Source organism: Saccopteryx leptura, chromosome 9 (assembly GCF_036850995.1).
Source record: "Saccopteryx leptura isolate mSacLep1 chromosome 9, mSacLep1_pri_phased_curated, whole genome shotgun sequence".
Taxonomy (NCBI): Eukaryota; Metazoa; Chordata; class Mammalia; order Chiroptera; family Emballonuridae; genus Saccopteryx; species Saccopteryx leptura.
This window is the reverse complement of record NC_089511.1, coordinates 60018061-60044881: the sequence shown is the minus strand read 5'-3', so window position 1 is coordinate 60044881 and position 26821 is coordinate 60018061. Positions and strand designations below refer to the sequence as shown.

The window sequence follows — 26821 nt, the reverse complement described above, 5'->3', positions numbered from 1 at the left end:
CCTTTCTGATTGGCACACTGTTGGCACCTAGTGAGTAGAGGCTAGGGATACTAAACATTCTGCAGAACAGGACAGGACCCCTACCCCCAACCCCAACAAAGAATTTTCCAGCCCCAAGTGTCAATAATTCCAAGGCTGAGAAACTCTACGCTAGACCTAGGGACTGGAGGTAGGCCTCTAAATCAAAGGTATATTGGCTCTGGCCCGTTGGCTCAGTAGATAGAGTGAGGCCCCAATATATGGACATCCTGGGTTCTATCCCCAGTCAGGGCACACAGGAGAAGCGACCATTTGCTTCTCTTTCCCTCCCTCTTCCTCTTCTCTCTCTCTCTCTTCCCCTCTCATAGTCAGTGGCTCAACTGGTTTGAGCACTGGCCTGTGGTGCTGAGTGAGGATAGCTCAGCTGATTCAAGCAGGGGTTGCGAAGTGTATCCTGGTCAGGGTGCATGAGGGGTCTGCCTATCTACCCTCCTCTCACTTAGAAAAATCAGCTTATTTAAATAAACACTATCTTTCAAGAAATGATAGTACCACAGTGGTACATTCTTCTATGATTCTATCCAAATTCTGACAGTTTGTGATATCTACCTTCTACTTGGTTCAACTCCAATTCTTTGCAGAACTTTAATGTGGGTCCAGCAACTACCAAATCTATTCACAGTTTTAATAAAAATTACTCATATTTGACATTAATGTAAAAAGATATGTACAGCAATTTATTTATAGCCATTAAAAATTAAACAATACAATTTCCTTATGATTTATGCCATTATTTCAGTTTTACCATGGAAAGTTCCAAAGCCACAGACTAAATGAGCTGCACAAATAGCATCAGACAAAGAAAGATTTTGATGTTGTGCCTTGCAGTTAGGCTCTAGTGTATTATTTTCCTTTGTTGTTACATTTTTACAGCTTAAATTTAGGGCAAAGGTAAATGTCATTATTTCTCAAATAGAAATGATTGTCTACATTGGTCTCTTCTTCCTCCAGGTAGCACACACTACCATTTATCCTCCGGATTCATTTCCCCCAGAAAGCTGTGAAGGAATTCTATAATGATATTATTGGTTTTGTAACTAGAGTTTTCATTGTAATGCTATTACTAAACCAATGTTGTGATAAATGGTCTGTTTATAAGGGGAATCACTTTTACAAGGAGTAGAAAATTACACATGCTTCTGCTTTGCAATAACAATAAAAACCACAGTGAAAAAAAAAATCTTCAATTTATTCCCATCTGTATCAGCAGGGAAGCTTTAGAAGATGGCTTTTCCCCTAAAGTCTACTAAACACGATGACTGCCTAAATGTACCATATCAAAATGCACTTTTCCTCCAAACCCTGTTTAAGACCCATACATTCTTAAGCTTACAGTAACATGGGCCCTTTAAAAAACCAGGCACTTTAAACCCCACCCCTCTGCTGACTTAAAGCTGTAAATCCAGCCTTTCTGAGGCACTTAGTTGGTGATAAAGCTACAACAGCCAGCTTTCTCCCTGCTCTGCCCGGAAGGAATATTTCTGTTGCAATAAACTCGAAATGTGGAAGCGTTAACATACTAAGGGTTAAGGAACAATAGAAACCTGTGAAGTCTGGAAGCCAGACCAGCTCTTAAGATTCTCTCATGGTGCTGAATAAAGTGGAAAGAATGCTGTTAAGTCTGAGTTTCCCCCTGTGGTGCTATTCCCTGCTAGCGTTACTCTTCCATTTCACCCAGCAAGTGAGTTTTCCAGAAGCTCATTCCAATTTAACGAGCTGCTTGTCTCATGTATCAGATCCCTAAAAGGAAAAGTTGAGGAGAGAAATAAGTTTTCAGTGAGAATGAAACTGGATCCCTTCTAACAGAATTATTTACATTGGCTATATGTTTCTGAAGAGCAAAGTCAACTCACCCCACCCCCACCACACCAACAGTGACTAAGTTCAGAAGTCTTCCTGCACTAAAATAAAAAATAACTAGGAAAAACTTGGGGTTTGATTGTGGTTGGCATTTTTGAGCTGTCTGCTACAAGCAGCCATCTTGGTAAAAGATGATGTCATTTGGAACACTTAAGAGTTTTAGTTTATTCCAAGATATCGTTTCCATTAACCTTTGAATAGCAGTTTAATTATCAGTTCAAATTTAGGCTTAAAGATAACACAGGGCTGGGAATAAAAACCATTCCTTTGCCTATCTCGTTATCCTTCTTAGCACATTATAAACTTTTCCCAAAGTTCAAAGTCCTAGAAAAAAATTTTTTTTTAAATTTTTTTATTTTCTGTTTCCATGTGTTTGTTATTCCCTTGACTAAGCTTGGATAATAAAACTAGTCTGGTCAGTTTCACTTTCCAATTTTTATACATAAGTGAAAGCTCTTCTGTGTCAACAGTGTCAAGTGTTTAGAATCAAATCACCTGCTAGGCCAATTTCCTACAAAGTCTTTGGGAGGAGTCGGGCAATAAATCTTTTTATTTTAAATTTCTTATGCTTCAAAATGAGAATCTTGAATTAAACCACATTAGAGTAATTAAAATGTGTTTTATTTCTGACCCATTAAAGTTTTCTAGGAATGGGCTGGACTATAGTAAGGAAAGGTGATGGTGATGTTGTATTCCTACTTAATCATCACTATTTGTATAGCATAATGGTATGTCTGCAGTTACTTTGGAAAACTGACATTTTAAAGAGATGACTTTCAATCTACAGAGTGTTTATTTTTTATTTTTTGGATTGGATGTTAGTGTCGTAATCTTGGAAACATAATAAACATTCAAACCTGTAAGAAATTTTTATGAGTTTATTTGAGCCAAACTGACGACAACCGCTGGGAAGCAAAATCTCAACGAATTGAGAAAATGCTCCTTTATCGCATATTTTATACATCAGAACCAAAGGGGAAGACTTAAAGGGGTAACATGAAATCCATTAGTGATAGATTAGGGAAGTGGGTTAAAGTAAAAGGGGAGAAATCTATGGGATTGGACAAAAATGTAAAACGAATAGACATACTTCTTTTACATAGGCGGGTTTAGGATAGTTAACAGTTAATAATTAACATGATAATACTAACAAAGAGGGGATTTGTGGTCTTTGCTCTGCTGCCCTGGTCGTGCTTTGAGGGGTGGGATTTAGGAGGGGGGAAGGAAATTACTTTGATATTCCAAAGATATGTTATTTTAGATGCAAAAAATTACGGTGAAGGCTAAATTACGGTGAAGCTTTACCTTCGTTGGGGAAAAATACTGGCCTAGGACACAACTACCCACCATGTAGAAGGATTTCACTTCAGACCATCCTACGTGGTTACTTTAGGCCTCTGAGTTTCTAAGGCTGCCATGCAGGCCTCCCCTAAGCTTATTAGGTTTAGTATGTAGCCCCCTATTCCTCCACAATCCTATTGCGTGACATGCCCTAGTACTACTTGCAAGATGTAAAAAGAAAAAATTAATGAAGTTGCACCTGTTTGAACGATTGAGCGCAGCGTGGTTTATAAGATTATTACGAGAGAAGGTGGTGTCTCTTTTGCAAATCTTTCTTAACGAGGATAACCTGTGGCTGGTGTTGTTTCACCTCACTCTGCTCCCTGTAGGGGAACTTTCTGTTCTCTTACTGCTATTCTTCCCAGTCAGGCTCAATAAGATAAAACTGAAAGGGCTGCCTGCATGTTTGAAATAGAGGGAGACAGGAACACACAAGTCCGCGGAAGGTGGGGCCACTTGGCGACAATCGGCCAGGCCGGCTGCGGGAACTGACTGACCTCTCCACGTGTCCCCAGCACCTGCAAGGCTAGTGGGGCATTTGGCTTGTTTTGCCCAGGAGCGGGCGCCAGCCCGGAAGAGGCTGGGCGGCCCTGGGCTTAAATCAGGGGACTCGGAGGCCCTCCCTCGGAACACGTGCGGTCGGCGAGCAGCTGGTGCGGAGGTTGGCCTGGCTTTCTCCAGGAGGCCGCGCCCGCGTGTCGCTACCCGGCCGGCAGACGCCAGGAGGCGGGCCGCGGCGGCAGCGGGCTGGTCCCAGAGCTTTCGGCTCGCTTCGCCCGGCGGCCTACCCAGCGCGCCAGGCCGGCTGGAGCGAGACTCAGTGCAATACTGCCCGGGCCCGGGCGGGGTCTCTGTTCTCTGGCGGAGGAGGTCCCTTGGCAGCGGGAAGCTCTCTCTCTTTCTCTCGCCGCCCCTCTGAGCCTGCGCCCTAGTGCCAGGCGCCCAGCTCGGCGCTCCCCTGTGCTCGCCCCGCGCCCACTCATTCGCAGTCCAGGCTTCGCCGTCGCCGTCGCCGTCGCCGCCGCCGCCGCCGCCGCCGCCTCCCTGCTCCTCCTACTTCCCCCAGCCCGCCGCGGCCATGGCGGACAGCGCCAGCGAGAGCGACACGGACGGGGCGGGGGGCAACAGCAGCAGCTCGGCCGCCATGCAGTCGTCCTGCTCGTCGACCTCCGGCGGCGGCGGCGGGGGAGGTGGCGGCGGGGGGAAATCGGGGGGCATTGTCATCTCGCCGTTCCGCCTGGAGGAGCTCACCAACCGCCTGGCTTCGCTGCAGCAGGAGAACAAGGTGCTGAAGATCGAGCTGGAAACCTACAAACTCAAGTGCAAGGCGCTGCAGGAGGAGAACCGAGACCTGCGCAAAGCCAGCGTGACCATCGTGAGTGGCCCCCGGGGGTGCGCCGCCGCGCCAGCCTCCGCCCGCCCCCAGGAGAGGCTCCGCCGGGACCCGGGCAGTCCCGGTCCCTCTAGGGCTCCTGAGGTCCCGCAGCGAGCCGACTCTGTCAAGACCTGCCGGCCTCCGGAGGCTGGGGGAGAGGGAGGTGTCCTTTCGGGGCCGCGGGGCTGTCTTCTCCCTTCTCCCGGGGTCCAGGCTCCTCGGGGGGTGAGGGAGAAGGCTGCTGGGACGACCCACCCACGTTTCCTTTCCATCTCCGGGGAGGAGGCCCCTCTCGGGCAGAGCTGGAGGCTGGCGGCGTGGCTGGGGGGCGGGGTGGGACTTTTTCAGCCCTAGCATGCCTGAGGGGTGCGTCCGTAACCTGGGGAGCCCTATGCTAGGGGAGAGGAAGGGAGCTGGGGCCTGTTTCGGGGGCCTGCCTCGGGGTGCGGGGGTACGCATCGGGGTTGGGCGCTTCGCTGGCATCAGGACGGCGCTAGCTGGATCGCCCGGGGAGGGGTCTGGAGAGAGTGGCTGGGAATCCGGGAAGTGGAGTTTTCTGGCCAGGATCGAGAGGGAGAGGGCGGGTCCCGAAGCTGTTGCCCCTACCTACCTCCGTGGGAAGCTCTTCCTTGGTGGGGAGGATGGGGGTAGTGGCCGCCGGAGGCCGTGTACAGCCGGGAGAATGCAGCATCTTGCACTGGTCTGGACAGTGAAGGGTATGAAGCCTAGACAGACTGAAACCAGGGTGAAAGGTAGCGACTCCCTTGTTGAGCAAGATGTACACACGTCTGTTTGTTTCATTGTCGGTGAAGTGCCTGGGGGTATTTTGCCATTAATCCAGATCCTTGAGGGGAGAATAGGCTGTCTATTATGTTTTTACCTGGCTCCCGAGAGACTCCCCCGAAGAGGTTAAGATGAGGTGTATAGGTCTCCCTCCTAAGTTACGGGCGTCTGGAAAGGCCAGTCTAGCTGTGATGAGGCGAAACCTAATGAAAGAAGTACACCGAGTGCTCTCCTCTAACATCCTTGCCAGCTAGCCACATCATTAACATGCCGAATCCCCGCACAGGATTCTCATTCAGATCAAAACAGTTTCCCAGCCAGGAGCAGAGAAGAAAACGTTAAGAAGTCAAGGGAATAAATTGCCATAGCTGCTGTACCATAGCTGATTAAACTGAACCTTCAGATGGAGAAAGAGATGAATTTGGGGATGGATCAAAGATCACTCTCTGGAAATGAAATGAGGCAAGTTTAGGATGCCCCTGTGCCAGCAAGGTCTTCAGTGGGGGAGCGAGTTGGGTGTGTATCCCCCACCTCCCCCACCCCCAGTACCAGCTCTTACATGGGAACTGGATGGCATTCTGAATTTGCTTAGAAAGCAGATTTCCACCAAAGTTTCAGTGTGATTGGTAGCCTAAATAGAAATTGATTGTGGAAAGACACTTTCTTTCTTTCTTTCTTTTTATTATTAATTTTAATGGGGTGACATTGAATAATCAGAGTACATAGGTTCAGAGAAAACACCTCCAGGTTATTTTGACATTTGATTATGTTGCATACCCATCACCCAAAGACAATTGGAGTTTGGGAAAGACACTTGCCATGCTCAAATCCAGTCCTGGTGAACAGAATTGGAACTATAAAGTTCTTGAAGTGCCCCTTTGGTAGGAAGGTGAAGAAATTTCCAAAGGCAGCCACTTCCAAGCCTCCTCTGTAGCTCTCTGGGCCAAGAGAGATAGATGTCTCTGCTGAGTGAGGGTTTGAGAAGAGGGGGAAGTTGGTGGAAGCAGTTTATTTAAGGTTTGAGTTAGTAAATGAGACGGTTAGTCTCTTGGAGAATGTGAACCATGGAAAGTAGTAAAACTTAAATGAAACACAGTCTTTAGCCTCTTGCATACAGTGAGCAATTCAGGCTGTTTCGTTTGTTTGGGAGGGAGAATGTGGGGTGGAGACAGTATGAAAGGGTTATCTGTTTGACACTTGACCATATATAAGTAGATCTGTAAATTGTACACAAACACGTTGGTTTTGCAAGGACAAACATGTTCATTCCCGATGTATAAGATCAGAGGTCTTCTGAACACTTGGCCTGAAGAGTGTGTGAGGTGGTGGCGTTATTTCTTAGCACTTACCCTCAACCAAAACTGAACATTCAACCAAATGTACTTTGTGAAATGCTCTGTGGCTTCATAAGTAAAGTTTAAAAACTTTTTTAGATGACGGTTTACAAGTACCAGAAGCTTCTCAATTCTTCCTTAATCTTTGATGAATATATTCAGTGAGACAAATAACAGTGCTTGTGGTTTACCTGGTTCCCTAGTACTTGGCTGGTGTTACTAAGGCAAATGCAGAGAAGAGGTTCCTTTAAGCTTTGGAAAGTTTGGCTAACTGAACTAGAAGCCAGAATGTGTGACTAGATGAAATGGGTCTGTGGATGTAAGGAGTCCCTTGAACAGCACCATGTTATTGTTTATGTCAAAGTTAAGCTGTACTACCCGATACCTCTTAAACGTAGCTCTTGCTAGTAGCTGCCTAGGAATTTTGCGACAAGGCCTAGTTAGTCAGTTAAGTGAAGGCCTTGCTAGATTTTTCATTATTTTAGTTAATTTGAAGTGAAGATGGAATCATAATCCTATTACTTGCCCTCCAGGCTCCTATTAGTTTCTCTAGTTATAATATTACTTATCATGTTGATAAGCACAAAAAAATGATTATGGGTGGCTTTTCTTTTACCTGAATGTGATCAGGAAAGTACATTGCTAAGACAGCCACACCCTGGAGAAGAGAGAGATGTCATCTTTTTCTTCTTCTTTTTTTTATTAGATTTTTGTTTATTTGTTTTATAGAGAGGAGAGAGAGAGAGAGAAACGGGGAGGAGCAGGAAGCATCAACTCTCATATGTGCCTTGACCAGGTGAGCCCAGGGTTTTGAACTGGCCACCTCAGCATTCCAGGTTGACACTTTACCCACTGTGCCACCACAGGTCAGGCTCTTTTTCTTTTTTTCTTAAACAGACTATTTTTTAGAGCAGTTTTGGATTCCTAGCAAAATTGATTGGAAGTTACAGAGATTTCACATGTACTCCCTGCCCTTCCTCCCTTCCCCTATTATCAACATCCCATCAGAATGATACATTTATTATAACAAATGAACCAATACTGACACATCATAATTACCCACAGTCCATAGTTTACGTTAGGGTGTACTCTTGGTGTTGTACATTCTATGGGTTTGGACAAATATAATGACATTTATCCACTACTATACTGAGCAGATATAGTGCCCTAAAAATCCTCTGTGCGCTGGCTTTCCGTCTTTCCCTAACCCCTGGCAACTACTGATCTTTTTATGGTCTCCATAGTTTTGCCTTTTCCAGAATGTCAAAGAGTTAGAATCATATGGTATTGCAGCCTTCCAGAATGGCTTCTTTCACTTTGTAATAGGCATTTAGACTTCTTTCATGTCTTTTTATGTCTTAATAGCTCATTTCTTTTTAGTATGGAATAATATTCCATTATCTGAAAGTGCTACAGTTTATTTTTCCATTTGCCTACTGAAGGACTTGGCTGCCTTCAAGCTTTGGCAATAATGAATAAAGCTGCAATAAACATCTGTGTGTTGGTTTTTCTGTGGACAGGAGATTTCGGCTCATTTGGGTAAATACCAAGGAGCACAATCACTGGAGTTTATGTAAGAGTACTTTTAGTTTTATTAAGAAACTGCCAATGGCCCTGGCCGGTTGGCTCAGTGGTAGAGCGTCGGCCTGGCGTGTGGGGGACCCAGGTTCGATTCCCGGCCAGGACACATAGGAGAAGCGCCCATTTGCTTCTCCACCCCCACCCCCTCCTTCCTCTCTGTCTCTCTCTTCCCCTCCCGCAGCCAAGGCTCCATTGGAGCAAAGATGGCCCGGGCGCTGGGGATGGCTCCTTGGCCTCTGCCCCAGGCGCTAGAGTGGCTCTGGTCGCGGCAAAGCGACCCCCCGGAGGGGCAGAGCATCGCCCCCTGGTGGGCAGAGCGTCGCCCCTGGTGGGCGTGCCGGGTGGATCCCGGTGGGGCGCATGCGGGAGTCTGTCTGACTGTCTCTCCCTGTTTCCAGCTTCAGAAAAATACAAAAAAAAAAAAAAAAAAAAGAAACTGCCAAATTGTCTTTCTAAAGTGGCTGTGCTATTTTGCATCCCTACCAGCAACAAGAGTTCCTATTGCTCCACATCCTCATCAGTATTTGATAGTCAGAGTTGTGCGTTTTGACCATTCTAATAGGTGTGTAGTAGTATCTCGTTGTGCACTCTTTTTAAGCCAACAGCCAATAGAAGCTCATAACTAAGGGTTGCTTCTCTCTTTTTTGTAGATAAGTGCTTATTCTGTTCAATCTACCGATTTAATAAAGTACTGGTTTCATGTGTCTGTGTTCTCAGTATTTAGAGGTAAGCATCATTATGGGGAAGAAAGATACATGGGGTCCTTCATCCATCTCTACAAGTGCACCTGTGAGTTAGAGCTCGCCGTTCATATTTTATTTGAGAATTAGAGGTGGAACAGGATGTTTTGAGTGATTTCTCCAATTTCTTCCAGTAAATTAGCAGTGGAACCAGGCTGCTGATTGTAGATCATTATACCTAGTTTGGAGTGGAGGAAATACACAAAAAACAAATGCTCAGTCACCCTGTGGAGTCAGGCTAGATCTGTTTGGCTTGTACTCTGGTTAAAAATTGGAGATTATCTAATAATTCAGTGTAGTGAGAGGTATCCGGGAGTGCTGGTCTCTGGAAATGCAGTAGGCAGTAATTGGATGGCTTCCGAGTTGTGGACTAGTTGCTGCTGTTCTCAGTGTAACCAGGGCCTCACACCTGGTGTGGCTAGTTCTCCAAGTGTGAGCTCTTTTCTAGACCGGTTCAGACCTTCCATCATGTGTTTGGTTCAAAAATAAAAGCCTATTAAAAATGACTATTATTTAAGTATGTCTCTATCTATAAAATTAGTCCTTCATTATATAAACATCTGTGGTAACACAGAAATACAAAGGCATTTGGAATTACAGCAGAAAAACGTTGATATGGCATGATAGAAAAACCTGGCTATTGTGAACATCCACAGTGTAGTGATTTCATTAACTAATAAAAGCCGTATAGTTAATGTAGTGGATTTTGGATTATTTACTCTGGAAGCCTAATACACGATTTTTCATTTTTAAGACTTCATTTTGGCAGACTCTCAGAAGATAGCAGATCAACATTGCCCTTGTAAAAAGATATATTGTGGGGTTTTTTTCCCTGTTTTAAAAAAATAATTCTTAGATTTTTATGGAAACACCCAGTTTTAGACATAACTTTGAGACAAGTATAACCTCACAGTTAGGGCTAATTGTACACAAGTTCAGTCTTCCTAAAGTAACTATTCTTAGATTTCTTCTGCAGTGAAAGTTCTTCACATTTGTGGGTTCTCTCTGTGTGTTTCATATAATCTATTTGTATTTGATTGAGAAAAACCACAAACCTGAGAGGAGGTTGTGACAGCCTTTTACAGTGTTCTCCTTGTTTCTTTTGCTGGGTGTGGGGAATAGTTTAGAGAATCACCAGTGTCTGTATGTGGTAACTCTTGTTCAAGAGCAGCAGAGATGTTGGTTGAAAGCAGAAACCTGAAGCAGCTCGTGCTTGCTTTAAAACTCCCAGTGGCTCCCTATTGCCCTCTGGATCTGAGTAAACATTCTGGTGGTGTACTAGGCTGTATGCTCGGCCCCTGCTTCACAGACACGTCCTCACGTTCGAAGCTTTCACCGGACTGAACCGCTATTTCCTGGAATTAATTTTAGTAGGTTTCTCTGGCTCCTCTAGGATGTTCCTTGTGCCCTTAATTCTTCTTCCTACTTCTCCCCTCTCATTTAGACCCAAGGGGACTGTACTGCTTCCCCCACCCCTCAGTGTACACTGGCTCCGTGTCTTTGCCAGCCACTCCCTGGGGTTTGTGCCCATTCATGTCCCACAGGACCCATCTATCATCCCCCCACCCCACCACATGGATCTCCCCAGGTGGGTGTGTAAATTTGAGGGGTGGGTAGAATTTGCCTTGTTCACTCCCATTCCTCAGTGCCTGGGTGTGGTTAGCGTATTTGGGTTGACTCCATGGGCATTGGGTGATGAGGTGTTTTGTTTTGTTTTTTTACTGGACCTTATGCTCATAGCGTTACTTTTGCATGTGTCCTAAATAGCAACCAAACACCATCTTCTCCATAGTTGGTTGAATAGACTGGATAGATGAATGAATGTACACTATATATACTTTGGGGGACTACTGCAATCAGTGTGTGCCCCAAGCTCCTGCCTTCCCACCAGGGTTGACGTTGTAGCTACCTTGTAGCGTATTCCTGGATGTTTGTGATACATTTCACCTTTGAAAGGGACAGTGTCCTCAGGTTCACTTTTCTGAGGGTTTCTGAGCAAGGCTTAGGGGGGGAAGTGGCTCTTTTGGAAATGTTCAGATTTGCCACCTCAGGCTTGCTGATGGTGACAAATCACTCCAGGTATTTCTTTAATGTTCAAATACTCCACAGTGACCTCTGGGAAACAACTGTGGACTGTGATGGGGTGTGTGTCAGTGTAAGTACCGGAAGCTCCAAGTGGGGAAGTATCTGCAGAGAAAATTGGGAGACTTGCTGCATCCCTGTAGATGTCCACGTGTGGCCTGCAGAGCAGAGTTTGGAGGTTGCTATGGCAGCACACCCAGCATACTTGCACTCCCCCTCACCTTAAATCATGCCTTGCAGAAATAATTGCATTTACACCTAGAAATGCTAATCTGAGCTTTTATTTATTTATTTATTTATTTTTCTTCATTTTTCTCAAGCTGGAAACGGGGAGAGACAGACAGACTCCCGCATGCGCCCGACCGGGATCCACCCGGCACGCCCACCAGGGGCGACGCTCTGCCCACCAGGGGGCGATGCTCTGCCCCTCCGGGGCGTCGCTCTGTTGCGACCAGAGCCACTCTAGCGCCTGAGGCAGAGGCCACAGAGCCATCCCAGCGCCCGGGCCATCTTTGCTCCAATGGAGCCTTGGCTGCGGGAGGGGAAGAGAGAGACAGAGAGGAAAGTGCGGCGGAGGGGTGGAGAAGCAAATGGGCGCTTCTCCTGTGTGCCCTGGCCGGGAATCGAACCCGGGTCCTCCGCACGCTAGGCCGACGCTCTACCGCTGAGCCAACCGGCCAGGGCCTAATCTGAGCTTTTAAACTACAGCAAGGAGCAAAGGAGTAACAGGCATCTTCCTTGTCTCCTCCCATACCTTTTCCCTCAGTGGGTAAGGTGTTGCTTTTTGTTTTCAATCACAATGCAGTTGCTTTTAGATAGATCACCGGGGAAGTCAATGTTCTCAGGTTCAGTATCTTCCTGCTTGGAGGTGATTGAAATTTTCTTGACAGGGAAACTAATGCTCTGGAAAATATTTCTAATCGTCTGGATCTTGTGGTGTTAACTGTCAGACTCTTCCTACTTGCCCAAGGCCTTCAAATTCTTGTCTTAGGGCTGTGAAGCCCACAGCAGTGCATTTTATCCCAGTGCTGATACCAGTAGACTGCAAACTCACTTTGTGTAGGTGTTCTCTTCTAGGGAGAAGAATGCTAGAAAAAAGGTGAGGTGGGGTGGAGGATTTAATAATTTGGTTGATGGGTATTTAGATTTAACTCACCCCCTTCCTTGTTATCGGTCCCTGGAGCTGATGTGTGGGGTATAGTTTAGTGATTACAATTTATTATAATACTCACATAGTTAATGCTGGGAAATTTTCTGTGACTTTCCCCCTCCCTTTGTCTCCTCAGTAAGACACAAAATGGTATGTGGCAAATATAAATATAGCCTGAAATAGGCGGGATTCAACCTATAAGTACTTGTGAGGGGCTGACTGTGTGCCAGATACTCCGAACTATTCAGAAGGAATGTAAGGGCTTCTTAGCAGCCTACCCTGGATTGCACTTGACTTGGATTGAGCTTGGCCCTGATTGGGGGCTGTAGGGGAGTCAGAGTAGAGGGACGGACCCTCCTTCTCCAGCATTTTCCAGCCCAGAGAGTTGTGAAGTACAGAGTTAACCAACATATAAGTGGAAGCAAGAAAGGAAGTTCAGGCATGCTCCTGTAGGGTTGCCTGGGGTGGCTATATTACCTTCCACTTTCGAAATGAAGTTCATCTGTTTTGTGAATACCTTTAAAGGAAGACGATGTGTCATGTTCACTCAGTTTAATGAGCTTGTAGTTTAATTTGTAAGGCAGACGTGGGGAGAGCTGTTGCTCAATTTTTCTATGTCCAAGTGGCACGTGAGGCTTTTGTTTTTAATTTTCTTTTTTATATGGTGATGGTTGAAAAAAAATGCCATGGGTGTTTTAATGTCATAATTTATATCTTCCTGTAGATTGAAATGATCTAGGTGATTTTTCCTTTATTTCTGTTAAACTTGGGGCCCACCAACTTTCCTTTGGCCGAATCTTGTTGGATGGACCGAAATTTTCTTAAGTTTTCCTATCTGAAATCTGTGAAGCAAAGACTTTTATGTTAAAATTAGAGATCCTAGGTAAGGGTCAATTTCAAATGCCAGAGTTGTCTTTTTTTTTTTTTTTTAAGCAGTGTTGACTGACAGTATAATCTTCCATGCATCTGTTCCAGATCAAATCAGCCTTGGGTGCCAGGTGTGTGTCTGGAGTGATCTGGTTAATACCCTCTGGGTCATCTCAGGGCACTTGAGATCAAATGAGGCCACTCGGTCCTGAGGAGCTGAGTTGGGATATTAAGCCAGACATAGGTCATAATTCAAAAGAGTTTTCCGTATAAGGAAAGAGAAGCGTGAAAAAGTGAAAGCAGCATGGAGTTCGGGTGATTAAAGTAAGTTCCTAGAAATCTTGTACCTGCACTAAGCACTTGATGTGTTATTTTTATAAGAGAACAGTCTTTTATGTTACCAGCTCTTTGAGACTGAATTAGAAGGGCTAAAATAATCTTGAGAAAAATCATTTGGTCTTTAATTATAGAAAGAGCTTTTCAACTCATGAAATTGTTTGCATGTAAGTGGTAATATATTTTTTTTCTGATTGTCCTAATATACCAACTCAATAACTGTTATTCTTTTGAGGGTTTTTTTTTGTGTGTGTGTTCTTCATTGGACAGGTCTTAATTTATCTAAACAAAAACATTTGCTGGGAGTCAAAACATTGTGTCTGCTTCATTTAGCAGCTTCTGATTATAGAAATGCTAAAATTTGAGGGGAAAAAATCTGCTAGCTGGTTTAAATGCCTTTGCTAACCAAAGAGTATATACGCCATAAAAGAGAAGTTTGGACTTCTTTAGGTGCAAATCACTACCTGGTCAAGGGCCGTGTCTTTTGGGAAGTATATTAACTATTTCACATCATTTTGACACTTGAATGCATGTAGCTTATTATTGAGAAGTACCTTCGGTTCCTGAGAATAGATTCAGTAACTTTTTTTTGTGATTTTAAAAACTTGTAGTAAAATATGCAGAAATAAAAATTACCATTTTAACCATTTTTAAGTATACAGTTCAGTACCATTAAGTACATTCACAGTGCTGGGCAGCCATCCCCACTATCCATTTCCAGAACTTCATCATCCCCCACAGAGCCTCTGTCTTGATTCAGCAAAAAAAACTCTTCATTTCCCCCTACCTCTAGTCCTTGGTAACCTCTGTTCCTAGTGATTTAATTTGTTGTTGTTGTTGTTGTTTTTGGAGGAAAAACTTACTGTGACCTACAGAAGCAGCTAGCTGTTTTTCAGTGACCTGATGCTGAAGTTACGAATTTGGACCTAATGTATTTTAATTAAAGTGTTTGGTATCTTGCTCCAACTTAAATTTTTACTGCTCTTTGGCCATCATGCATCTGGTTCTTTGCTGTCTTCAACAGACAGGTACAGCCCCCCAGCCCCCAGGGGGTGGCTCGGTGCCACCCCCTCCATTTGCATTTAGATAAAGCACCAGAGGTGCGGATCTTGGAGGGAGTAATCCGGGGCGAGGGCTTGTCCCCAGGAAGGAGAAAGGACTTTGCTCTAACACCAAGTATATGATGGTTGTTAAAAAAAAAAAAGAAAGAAATGTATTGTAAGCATTTAATTTCCTTGATAGCATTTTGAATATACCATAATTTAATAACGTTTGAAGAAAAGAAAACCTTGGAGAAATGAATAATCTTGTTTATCAGCATCACTTCAGATTATTTTGTGTTGCTGTGCTAATAGCCAGTGTTTCCCCGGTGCCTACTCTGGGATGGATAGGTACGATTGGGAGGGGTTTGCATAGAATATCTTCTTATATAATCCTCACCACAGTTCTGTGTAATCAGCACTGATGTTATTGATTACTACACCTGGTAAATTTAGGCCCAGAGAGGTTATGTAACTTGTGGCTGGAATTTGAACCCAGGACGGACCTCAGTGCTTAAGCACAGGTCTACATTGCCTACAGAAAGGGTGGGCTGGAAATTCATTTAGGAGCAGTTTTATCTTTATCTGTGAGCATTTTCCTCATAGTTGTTTCTACACTGTTCTATTTTTTCAGTTAGAGTAGTCAGGGCTGCCCCATTACCATAGCAGATTCTTGGGATGCCAGACCCCAGGGAGTGTTTCCAGAGCCCGAAATTCCCCGCCTCAGAAGAGAAACAGCGATGGCTAGGGTGCCTCCAATGCCTGGGGTCAGTCTGTATGCCCCTGGCTGACTCTGCTCTGTCCCGTGTTGGCCCTTGGTCTCTGCCATCCTGTACCCTGTCATTGTAGGTTGCCCCCTCTGTAATAGCACAGCCCTCTGGGTTCCCATCCCTGTCTAGGGCCAGTCTCTTTGTAGTACTTCCGTTATAACCCCTATAAATAGTCCGAGTAGTGCAGTAATAGTGAATTTTTCCAACACATGTATTGATGACCTGCTGTATATATAGCAGGCAGAATGCCATATGTAAGAACTGGGATGAGACTGCATCTGGGGAGTTGGAGCCATCTTCAAGGGGGTTCTTTTTCTCATGAGGTGGTTGGTTATTGAACTAAAACCTGAAGGATAGGTTGAAGGTGGGGATAAGGGTCGTGGCAGGATGAGGCATGCCTCCCTTTCTCAGGTGGAACCTGAGTGGGGAGTGACATGAAACTGGGAAGGAGAGCAGGGCCCATGTGGTAAGTCTGGTGGGTTCCGTTTCCCAGTTCTATCCAGGGGCTGACTACAGAGGAGGAGACGGGGGACAGGGGAACAATGGGAGCATTTTGGCACTTTAATAATCCATTCTGGCTGCTTATTGCAGACTTCTGTTTGTGTTTTCCTTCTAAACTGAAGACAGATACTTTGTCTATATCATCTATAAGATAATCTGTCTTACTCCATGATAACAGCTACATATCACAGTTTTACTGGTGACTGGTACAGTTCTAAACAATTTACACTTAGGGATTCATTCATTGTAATTGCAACCCTTAGCTACCGCCATGTCACAGATGAGGAAATGAGGAGTAGGAGTCTCAGCACTCTCTCGAAGGTTGCAGTAAGTGTAGGACAGGGGTTTGGATGCAGGCATTGTACTGGTGCCTGGAGCAGTGACTGGCACACAAAACCCTCCATTTAAAAGGTTATTTGCATTTCCCACGGTCTTGACCCAGGAGCTGCCCAATAAAGTTTGTGGTGCCCAGGTTGACTTTTTTTTCTTAAATTTTTATTTTATTTATTCATTTCAGAGGAGAGAGAGAGAGAAAGAGAGAGAGAGAGAGAGAGAGAGAGAGAGAGAGAGAGAGGAGGAACAGGAAGCATCAACTCCCATATGTGCCTTGACCAGGCAAGCCTGGGGTTTCGACCCAGTGACTTCAGCATTCCAGGTTGACATTTTATCCACTGCGCCACCATAGGTCAGGCCAGGTTGACTTTTGATAAACTTTCTAATGGACTATAACGTACAGTAGAGTGCACAGGCTTTGAATGCACAACTTTTTTGAAAAGTGCTCAATAAATTGACAAGTAAATTTAATTATCACCCCTCTCAAGATACATGTTGTTATCAGCAACCCCCCAAAGCTGCCTTGTACTGTTTCAGTCATTACCCCTCAAAATTAACCTAGTTCTGACTTCTATCACGGTACATGCCGTTTTGCTTATTTTTGTAGACATGGCTTTGTATAGACCAGGGGTCTCAAACTCACGGCCCGCTGAACAATTTTGTGCGGCCTGCAGACTAATCCATGAAGTTCAAAATATTTTGGATAAAATTAAGTAAGCCTAGGGGCCTACTTGTATTTGTCATTTCTCTAGCATCCTAGCTAGATATTAGCTTAGTTAACAGCAGTTGTGATGCAAACTACAGTTTCTGGTCGTTCTGTGACACTGAGTAAACTGCATGTACGATTGTGCTTGTTGTACTGATTTTTTTTTTGTTTTCAACTGCAGTGAGAAAAGTGTTGCGTAACAGTTGCCTTTTGTAGACCTAGTGCGGCCCGCCGAATGGCTGTGATCTTGCTCTGCGGCCCACATGCTGAGTTGAGTTTGAGACCCCTGGTATAGACTGTATTTTTGTGTGTTTCTAGATTCTTTGATTTGTTATCCTAGTTCATGCATTTACTAGTACAAAACAGTGTCCATGTCCTTGCAGAGGAGTAGTTCTTTTTTATTGCTGTGCAGTATTCCATTGTGAGTATAGAGGGAGCTGTTCAGTTTTGGCCTCTGCCCCCTGGGCAGTCCCGCCCCCTCCCCTCAGTGTTGATCACTGGGCGTTGGGAGGTAGGGTTGCTGTGAGAGGAGTGTGGTACAGCAGAGGACACAAAGCCTATGGAACGGGGGCCTGCAGTTCATTGAGGTTTGGCTACCTTCCTAGCCAAGTTGTGTTGCAGTCAGTCTTGGAGCCTGGGCGGACTTAACTGTTATACTACAGTCTTTAGGGTTAGTACCAGTCTTGTTCTTCCCCCACTGTTGTTATGGGGGTCAAATGAGACATACACATCAAAGTATATATTTTGATTGTGAATTATTCTTGTAGAAAATGATATTAAAGATTATTAGTAGCCAATCATTTCTATTCTCCAAAATGTATTTTTAAATCAAAACTGTCTTTAATTATCCTATAAGTTGATGGCAGCAAACTAAGGTCTGGAAAGCTGATGAGCGGTCGGCCGAGGCAGCAAGCCCCGAGCTCTCCAGAGACCGCAGGCCGGGGAGCCGTGTGGCCTGGCTTCTCGGGGCTGCTGTTTCTCTGACACTCTGGCTGCCTGGGGCCTCGGCCGACTTCCTAGGGTTTGGTGAGTCGGGAGTAAGCCAGCCTGTGTGGCCCTGTAAAAATAATGGGACAGACACCTTTCCTAAAAGATCCATTTTCCCTTCCCTTGTAGGTTGGGTGCAGGGCTCTTTCCATTATTCTTTGAAAAAAAAAGAGCCAACGTGTGCCTTTTCCCAGTTTTCTGTCTTCAGCACTGTGGGCCGCAGCCGCTCAAAACCTGCTCTGTTGTGTGACTTTTGACCCTGTTTCATGGTGGTGTGGATTCCAGAGGGTGGACTTTGATGGCTGAGACACAAGTACCACTTCTGCTTAACTGCTGGTCTGAAGAGAAATGAGAACGTGCGTGTCTTTGACACGGGCTGACTTTGCAGGAGTGCCCCACAGCGCCCGAGCGGCAGCCGCGCAGCGTCCGGCTGTGAGCCGGGCAGGTTGCAGGACTTCTCAGGTGACCTCTCTTCTTTCTGTCGCCTCCGGATCACTCTAGTGGTAGAAATGGTAGCTGAGGACTTTCTGAAGGTTGAAGGAATATGCTTTTCACTAGGGGTATGTTGTCGTTTTGTTGCCTGATCTGAGAGGTATGAGAGGGGGCAAGGAAGATAGCTTGTATAATTCAGGGCCTCAGCTGGCGTAGTAAGTAAGTAAGTTAAAGGAAGCCATCTTGAACCCAGGAGTGCCCTTCGCCCCTTTCTTGTCATCTCCCCACCAGGGAAAGGGGCTCTAGCCGGAACCACCAAGAGTCTGGTTTCTCTCTGCCTCCCTCCAGGGCTACTTCGAGTGCCTTCCCATTTGAACGCTTTTTTCAGGTAAGGGAGATTAGCACTAATGATTTTAATCCCTTATTTGGTTGGTTCTTACTTGGCCCAGGGCCTTGGAGCTCTGGGTCATTGGTACCTGATGGGTGATGTGATCAGACAGTTGGAATTCACTTGTTAGCCCACAATGAAAACCAGTAGGTTTCGCTGCTTTTGGTAAGTCCGGTGTATTCTTTCTGTAGTTCTCAAACTCTTGTGGGCTGCACTGCTCCCCTTTTTTATTGTTTTTATGGTTTGAATTCTATGTATTGCAGATTAGCATTTTCCATTAGGCTATCTGTGTGAATTATTCTTCTTTTCAATTTTATTCATTAACTTCTTTCTAGTTTTTTCACCCCAGGGTTCTTTGAAAGAACTTGATATAATGGAGAGCGACTTGGAAACCAGATAGGGTTCCCAGATTTAGCAAATAAAAACACAGGGTGAAGAGCTGGTATTTATTTATTTATTACCCATTTTTTAAAATTTCTATTTATTTTAGAGAGGAATGGGGTGAAAGAGAATGTGTATGTGTGCAAGAGAGAAACATCGATTTGTTGCTCCACTTATTTCTGCATTCATTGGCTGATTCTTGTATGTGCCCTGACCAGGGATCAAACCCACAACCTTGGAGTGTTGGGATGATGCTCTAGCCAACTGAGCACCCAGCCAGGACGAGGAGCTGTATTTAAATTTCAGATAAACAATGAATAGTATTTTAGTTATATGTATTCCCAAATGGTGCATGGAACATATGTACACTAAAAATTATTTGTTTATCCTAAATGCAAATTTAACTGGGTAGCTTGTATTTTATAAATGCAAACAGACAAACCCATAGGATTTAAAAAATCTCAGTTCTGGTCCTTCCTAGCTCTGATCATATGGCAGCTTACCCGACCTCTAAGCCACCATGCCTTCTTTTCTGTAAGGGGATCATGATATCTTACCTCTCAGGTTTTGGGGATAAATCATGTGACTTATGAAAGCTCTCGGGATGCATTGAGCATATCTTCCTTTTCCTACTTTAGCCAGTGATTTGGACTCGCCCATCTCTTTTCTGTTCTTCTTCTTCGTGAACCGGCGGCTCTGGTCTTGTCAGGGCGTCCTCCTCTGCTTCCTCAAGCTGCACTGAGTTTGCTTTCCTTGTTCTCTCCTTCTCTCACCAACTTCCGTATTTCTTCTTTCTGAAGGCCATCGTTGACTGGATGTCTCAGGTGTCTCTTTTGATCTGGCCACATGGTAACAGCCCTCTTGTTTCATTTCTCTTTTCCTTCTGAGCCTGAAGTGGCACAGGGCGAACAGGGCGTTCTGGTCTCTTGCTGCCTGTGGGGCCCGGCAACAAACACGTGTCCCTTTGGGGTCTGGGTTTTCTCCTCATTTCACCGAGAAGGCTTGGTTAGGATTCTGGGCTTGCGAACTGGCAGCCAGCACCTGAGGGCTTTGGCTGCGGAGTTTTGGAAGACCTTTGAAAGAGAATGTCCTCGGAAGGGCACACGTGGTTATGTCGGGCATCCCCTCCCCCTGTTGCTTCTCCCTCTGCCCTTGTCACTTGAGCACTTCCTGCTCGGAGGGCAGTTGAGTGTGAGACCCCTGGACCTGCGCTACATTCCGTGACTCATGAAGCCAAGGTGCAGGGTTTGATTTAGCTCTTGAACAAAACCACAGGGCACAATTATTCCGTCTTTACAGACTGAGACAGCTGAGGTACAGAGGTGTCAGCCTGCCTGGGTCATCAGCTGGTAGGTGCTAGGGCCAGGAGCTGGCAGCCTGGCCCTGGAGGTACTCTGCTCTTGACCACTGTGTTGTATTTCTGTGACCACTTGTGGCTCTGAGGGTCTATGAAATTCCTTGTAAGAGTTCAGAATATAGCAAAATTTTGTTGGTTTGTTTTTTTTGTTTTTTGGGTTTTTTTGTATTTTTCTGAAGTTGGAAACGGGGAGGCAGTCAGACAGACTCCCGCATGCGCCCGACCAGGATCCACTCGGCACGCCCACCAGGGGGTGATGCTCTGCCCATCTAGGCAACCAGAGCCATTCTAGTGCCTGAGTCAGAGGCCACAGAGCCATCCTCAGCGCCTGGGCCAACTTTGCTCCAATGGAGCCTTGGCTGCGGTAGGGGAAGAGAGAGACAGAGAGGAAGGAGAGGGGGAGGGGTGGAGAAGCAGATGGGCACTTCTCCTGTGTGCCCTGGCCAGGAATCAAACCCGGGACTCCTGCATGCCAGGTCGATGCTCTACCACTGAGCCAACCGGCCAGGGCCGTTGGTTTGTTTTTAAATTCATAATTTTAAGACCTCACTGGATCACATGAGCAGTTGCTCTGAATCTTAACGAGTGAATCCTTATAATCAGTTCCCCTTCAAAAGGATTGTTCTTCCGTCCCTTAGAGATGCTTTCGAGAGCTTTCTTTTCCTGTGGCTTTTCTCTAACCTTTATATAGAAGACGAAGTTTCCGTGGTGTTCATTTAACTCAGCAGTTTTTGTATACCAACTAAGTAGCAGCTACATGCTTGAGATGCCCTGGTATGAACAAGGCAGGGTAGGAATAATAACTGAGTGCCTTGCCCTGGGCTAAGGATACCCAGAGCCCTGGAAGACCCTGGGCCTGCTTGAAGGAGCTCAGAGGCTGGTAGGAGAGAGAGGTGAGAAAACTGACCACTCCATGGCTGAAGGAAGATGGTGAGTTGACCAGTCAGAGTTCACACAGGGAAATAGAAACCACATGGAGTGAGAGGAAGAGAACTGAATCCAGGGAACTGGTTATCCCAGTGGTGGTGTTGCTGAGAATGCCACTCACTGGGCCGTGCAGTGAGGCAGCCCAGGGGTTTGAAACAGCAGGACACCAGAGGTCAGAGGGAGGAGGTCGTTACCAGAGCCCAGGGCCCGGGTCGCCCAGAGAAAGCTGGAACAGTGGTGGGCCGTAAAGACAGGAATGGTTTGCCCAAGGTGGAGAAAAAAGGGGAGAAACACCCTCCTTCTTCCCATCCTCCTCGCTCTGTGCCTCTCAGTGGCTGAATCCAGTTGGAACTTAGCTGACTTCTGGGAACTGGGGGCTGCAGTCCGCAGAGGTCACCCTACCTTGAAGAGCAGGGGAAGGTCAGTGGAAGGATCTTGGGCCAGACAGACCCAGCCAGGACTGGCTCAGGAAGAAATGAAAACGAAAGACTGTGTTTGGCCTGGGCATTCATTGAACACTTCACAGATGACAGAATGTTGGACGGCTTGTCGGTTTTTATTCCCCCAAGAGGATGTGAGTAAAGGGCATGTCAGGAAGAAGGAACCGCATGGACAAAGGCATGGCAGCGTGAAACAGCAGGCCTCACTTTTAGCACCACACGCAGCTCCAGTGACTGAATTGATACTTGGGGCCTTTCCCGTCCATCTTTCTCCTGCCTCAGCAACCCCTCGCTCACATGTCCATGGTGTCATTTATGACTGACCTGAATTTTCTTGCAGGGGAAAGCCGGGGGGTAGGGGGGAGCTCTGCACCCTTATATCCTCAGTGTGTCATTTAACAGTGGTAGACAGCTTGGGATGCCTCGCCAGCCCCAGAAGGGAGGTCATGGCCAGTGACAGTTACATTTGGTGCCGGGGCCCCACAGCACCCAAGGCTCTGATGAGGATGCTCATGCCTTGTGAGGAGAAGCAGCTGAACATGTGAGTGGCCTAGCCCCCAATGTCTGGGACTTGATCATGCTGTTAGAATATGTTTCTCACATTTCTCTGCTGTGAAATTGGTTTTCATGATGAGAGAAGGTTTTGTTTAAACTTTTTATTATGGAAATTTTCACCCACAAAAGTAGAATGAATGTACAAACCTCAGCCTCACCAATTATCAACACATGGTTAATCTTAAAATGATTTCACTCACAGTTCATTTTGCATCTCTGACAAAGATTTTGCAAGCACTATATTATTATCACATCTAAAAAAAATACTAATATTTTCCCTAGTAAATTTGTATTTGAAAGGTAACCAGCAAAGGCTTTTCTGGAATGAAATAGGTTGTCCTTGCTTCCTTCTGCTTTAAGCCTTTTCTCCTGTGCCCTGAGGCTGCTGGCCCCTGATCTAAATCTCTTTTTCCCTACCAATGTGCTGTGATCATGTTGGGACCTTTTACCTGCTGTCCTGCTTCTTGGAACCAGTCTCCCAGGCATTCAAGTCATACGGTTCTGCCCTCAGGAAGGTATGCGGCCTGGCTTCCCAGCCGCCGTGATACACCAGGGTATGACTCTCAGGTCACCACCTCGTGCACATGCACGTGGGGCAAGAATCTTAGCTTTTACAGATCAGCCTCAAGGAAATCTGGAGTGAGGAAGCCTTTGCTTTTAGCTGGAAGATGTCTAATGAGCATCATGGAGGAATTAGGCCACCGGAGGATGGGCTAGCATACAGAGCTCCTAGCAGGTCTGTTGTGTGTGAAGCCGTTCAGGTCTGGAGAGCATCAGGCAGGAAGCCGTGGGCAGGCAGAACAATGAGCATCTTTGCCCAGAATCCCCAGCTCTGAGATCTGCAGCTTGTGCAGCATCTATAGAGTGGTTTCAACTCCATTATTTCATTTGAGTCTCGCAGCAAGTCTGTGGGTAGGTAGTGAGAGTCTTGCTTTGCAAGCATAGGATCTGGGGCTCAAGTGAAATGCTGTTAAATTATTTGGCCAGGGAACAGTGCTGGTAAAGGGAGCAGGTGGGATTGTAAGGTAGATGGTCTGACTCCCAGGCCAGGGTTCTTTCTACTCTCTCAGCTCCTTGGGAGAGGAGGCAAAAAGGGGTCTGGTAGTTCAACTCCTAGAAACAAAAGGGGACTGAATGTAGCTTTGACAGTGATTCATGAAAGAGAATGAGGTGAAGGGTAGCAAGTCTCCTTTTCCCAGAGCTTTCCAAATACCGCTGAGCCTGTGTGAGATCGGCCAGCACAGTGGGCAGTGAAGCCTGAGTGGGGCTGGGGTGGGAGGGCTGAGCCCTTCACTCACACGAGTCTAGGAAAGGGGCTGGGGATGGTCCCAGCTGTAGATATTACTCCAGCGGTGCGGTCCAGGTTCCTGTGCTCTCATGTGTCCACATCAGTCAGTTTAAAGTGGGCCGCTGAGTTGAGGACTTGCCACATTGGCTATTTTCCAGGCCGTTGCTCTTTGTATGTATAATTTGACCTCTGTCAGTAACCTTTCACTTTTCTTTCTGTGGTTCCAAGACTTTGCTGTCCACCAGAATCACCCGGAGAACTTCAAAGGTCACGATACCTGGGGTCACATCCTTCAATGTCTGGGGGTAGGAGCCAGACCACCTTAGTATTGTTTTTTAGATTTCCCGGTAATTTTTATATTGCCTTGGATTTAGCAACAAAGTTTGGGAATCAATAGTGTATATGTTTGTGAGGATGTATTTTCACCTGAGGCTTGAGTCAAGTACGGCCCTTTTTAAAATATTAAAAATAATTTTCCCCATTAGTTATTTTTCTTCAGCTTTATTGAGATATAATTGACATAAAAAATCTAAAATCAAAATAATTGAGTGAGTTTAAGGTATAAAGCGTGTTGCTTTGCTAGACTTTTATATATTGCAAAATGGTTACCACCATAACATTAACTAGTACATGCATCATGACACATAATTATCTAAAGTATTCTTTTATTTTTTAATTGAATTTTCTGAATAGAAAAAACATCTCATGATATGCGCTTCTCTTCCCTTTTGCACAAAAAGTGGTATAGATGATTCTTTGTTCTGTTATTTTTCTCTCCCACATAATTATATTTTGGAGATTTTTAAAAATAACAGTACAGTGATTATTCCCTCATTCTCTTTTACAGTTGCATAGTAATTCATTGTGTGGCTGTTTCTAACCATTGGGCATCTAATTTGTTTTCAGTCTTTTTTTTTTAAATTTTATTTATTCATTTTTAGAGAGGAGACAGAGAGGGAGAGAGAGAAACAGAGAGAGAGAAGGAGGGAGGAGCTTGAAGCATCAACTCCCATATGTGCCCTGACCAGGCAAGCCCAGGGTTTCGAACCGGCGACCTCAGCATTTCCAGGTCAATGCTTTATCCACTGTGCCACCACAGGCCAGGCTGTTTTCAGTCTTTGGTCTCACAATGTTACAGTAACCATGGGTCATTTGGTATGTGAGTGAGTATATATCTAAGGAGATAGATTGCATTGGCTAATATTCTGTTAAACCATTTCCTCATATTGGCTCAGTCTTCTCATCAGTCCTGTGAGGTAGCTAGTATAATGACCTCCATTTTACAGATGAGGCAACAGGCTCAGATAGGATTGGGTGATGTGCCCAAAGTCATACTTCAGAGAATGGCACAGTTAGAATTCACACCTGAGCAAGTTGACTCCAGAGGAATTTCTTCACTTTGAGATACTGCCTTCCTGGGAAAATTCCTAGAAGATATATTGATGGGGTCAGATGTGCTATATATGTATAATTTGAATAGATGTTGGCAAATTGTTCTCTGTAAGGCTTGTACTCCTTTATACTTCCATTTGTAGGATATGAGAGAGAGTATGTGTGGCCCCATATCACGCTTTTCTCAAATTTGGATTTTGCCAATTTGGTAATTGAAAGTGGCACCATGGTGTAGTCTTTTCATTTCTTTGGGGTGAGGGGGTAAGTATCTTTTCATATGTTTGTAAGAGCATTTATATGTAGTTCCTTTTCTAGAAATGCCTATATCATAGTCTTATTTTTCTATTGGGATGTTGGTCTTTCTCTTTCCCAATTTTTTCTCAGCATTCTCTATATTATAGACACTTGTCCTTTTTTCTAGTTTTGAGTTGCAGAAATATTTCCCACTTGTCACTTATCTTTTGACTTGGCTTTAAATGTGTGTTGTTGTTTTTTTCAAGCCACAATGAAGTTTTGTGTTCATAATGTCACCTATAGTAAATATTGATGTGACTTTATGGTAAACTTACATTGAAGAAATGTAGGACAGACTACTATTGTGTTTTGTTTAAATGATATGGAGTGCCTTTAAGAGAATTTCAGAAGATTATAGTAGTAATGACGCTAGATATTATCCTAAATTGCATTAAACTACTTGAATGCATAGGTGTATATTAGAAGCACATTTCCTGGTGTCTTTTGTCACCTCATTTTTCTCTACAGTATTACTTTATATTTCATATAAGATCTTGAATCAGGATAAATCTCCTGTGATGAATTCTTCAGTTACTGAATTGTTTGCAGTTTGGAACTATTATTATATTTATCTTCCTCCATAACCTTGTCTTAAGTGGACTTAAGTTTAATTGGCATGATTTCTCTCTCCTGGTTGGTTTCCAGCTCTGTTTATCTGTTGGTTTTATTTTACTCTAAGCATTTTCCATTTCCCCTGCTTAGAGATAGCTTAAAAACACTGGACCTTGAATGTAATCTTCTTCTGTATTGGCCAGTTTGCTAGTCATTTTTGTGGATTGCACACCTCTTCTGAGGAGATTCTGTGCCAGGTACTGTGCTAGGTCCCTGCCTCTTGGAGCTGTATTCTAGTGTAGGTGGGGGTGGGGGGAGAAATAGATGTCAGACAACTAATTTCACGTTACAGAATTAAAACTGTGAAAGATGCTTTGAAAGATACGCGAATAGTTCTCAGAGGATATGAATAGGGAGAACTGAACTAGTTTGGGGCAGCCAAGGAGAGATTCCCTGAGTGACATGTGGGCTGCCATCCTCTGAATAACGAAGAAAAGTTGACCATTCAGAAGATTGGTAAAAACATGTTCTGGGCCAAGGGGACAGGCCTTGCAAAAATCTTGAAAGCAACAGAAGTGTGATAAGTTTGAGGAACCGAAAGACAAATGTGGTCAGAGTATGATCTGGATGTGGCCTGAGGAAGAAGGATCTGGAAGTAGGTGGAGCCAGTTGAGACATGGTTTATAGTCTGTCATCTGATGTTACTGAGTTTGTTAGTGAACCCTGTACCATTAGTAAAATATGTTAGGCATCCTTTTGAAGAAAAGAGACCTTTTTTTTTTTTTTTTTTTTTTTTACAGAGGCAGAGATAGACAGGGACAGACAGACAGGAACGGAGAGAGATGAGAAGCATCAATCATTAGTTTTTCATTGCGCATTGCAACACCTTAGTTGTTCATTGATTGCTTTCTCATATGTGCCTTGACCTTGGGCCTTCAGCAGACCGAGTAACCCCTTGCTGGAGCCAGCGACCTTGGGCTTTTTGCTCAA

At 44.9% G+C, this 26821-nt stretch overlaps 1 protein-coding gene across 1 annotated transcript in view; it reads left to right on the top strand.

The window, feature by feature from the left end:
* The first annotated feature begins 3884 nt into the window (after positions 1 to 3884).
* The window catches only part of CCDC6 (coiled-coil domain containing 6), a 128944-nt gene continuing 106007 nt past the window's right edge, over positions 3885 to 26821 (top strand). The window contains exon 1 of the mRNA XM_066348221.1: positions 3885 to 4615. Coding sequence (XP_066204318.1) covers positions 4319 to 4615 — 297 coding nt within the window. The 5' untranslated portion in view covers positions 3885 to 4318. The remainder of the gene's footprint in view (positions 4616 to 26821) is intronic.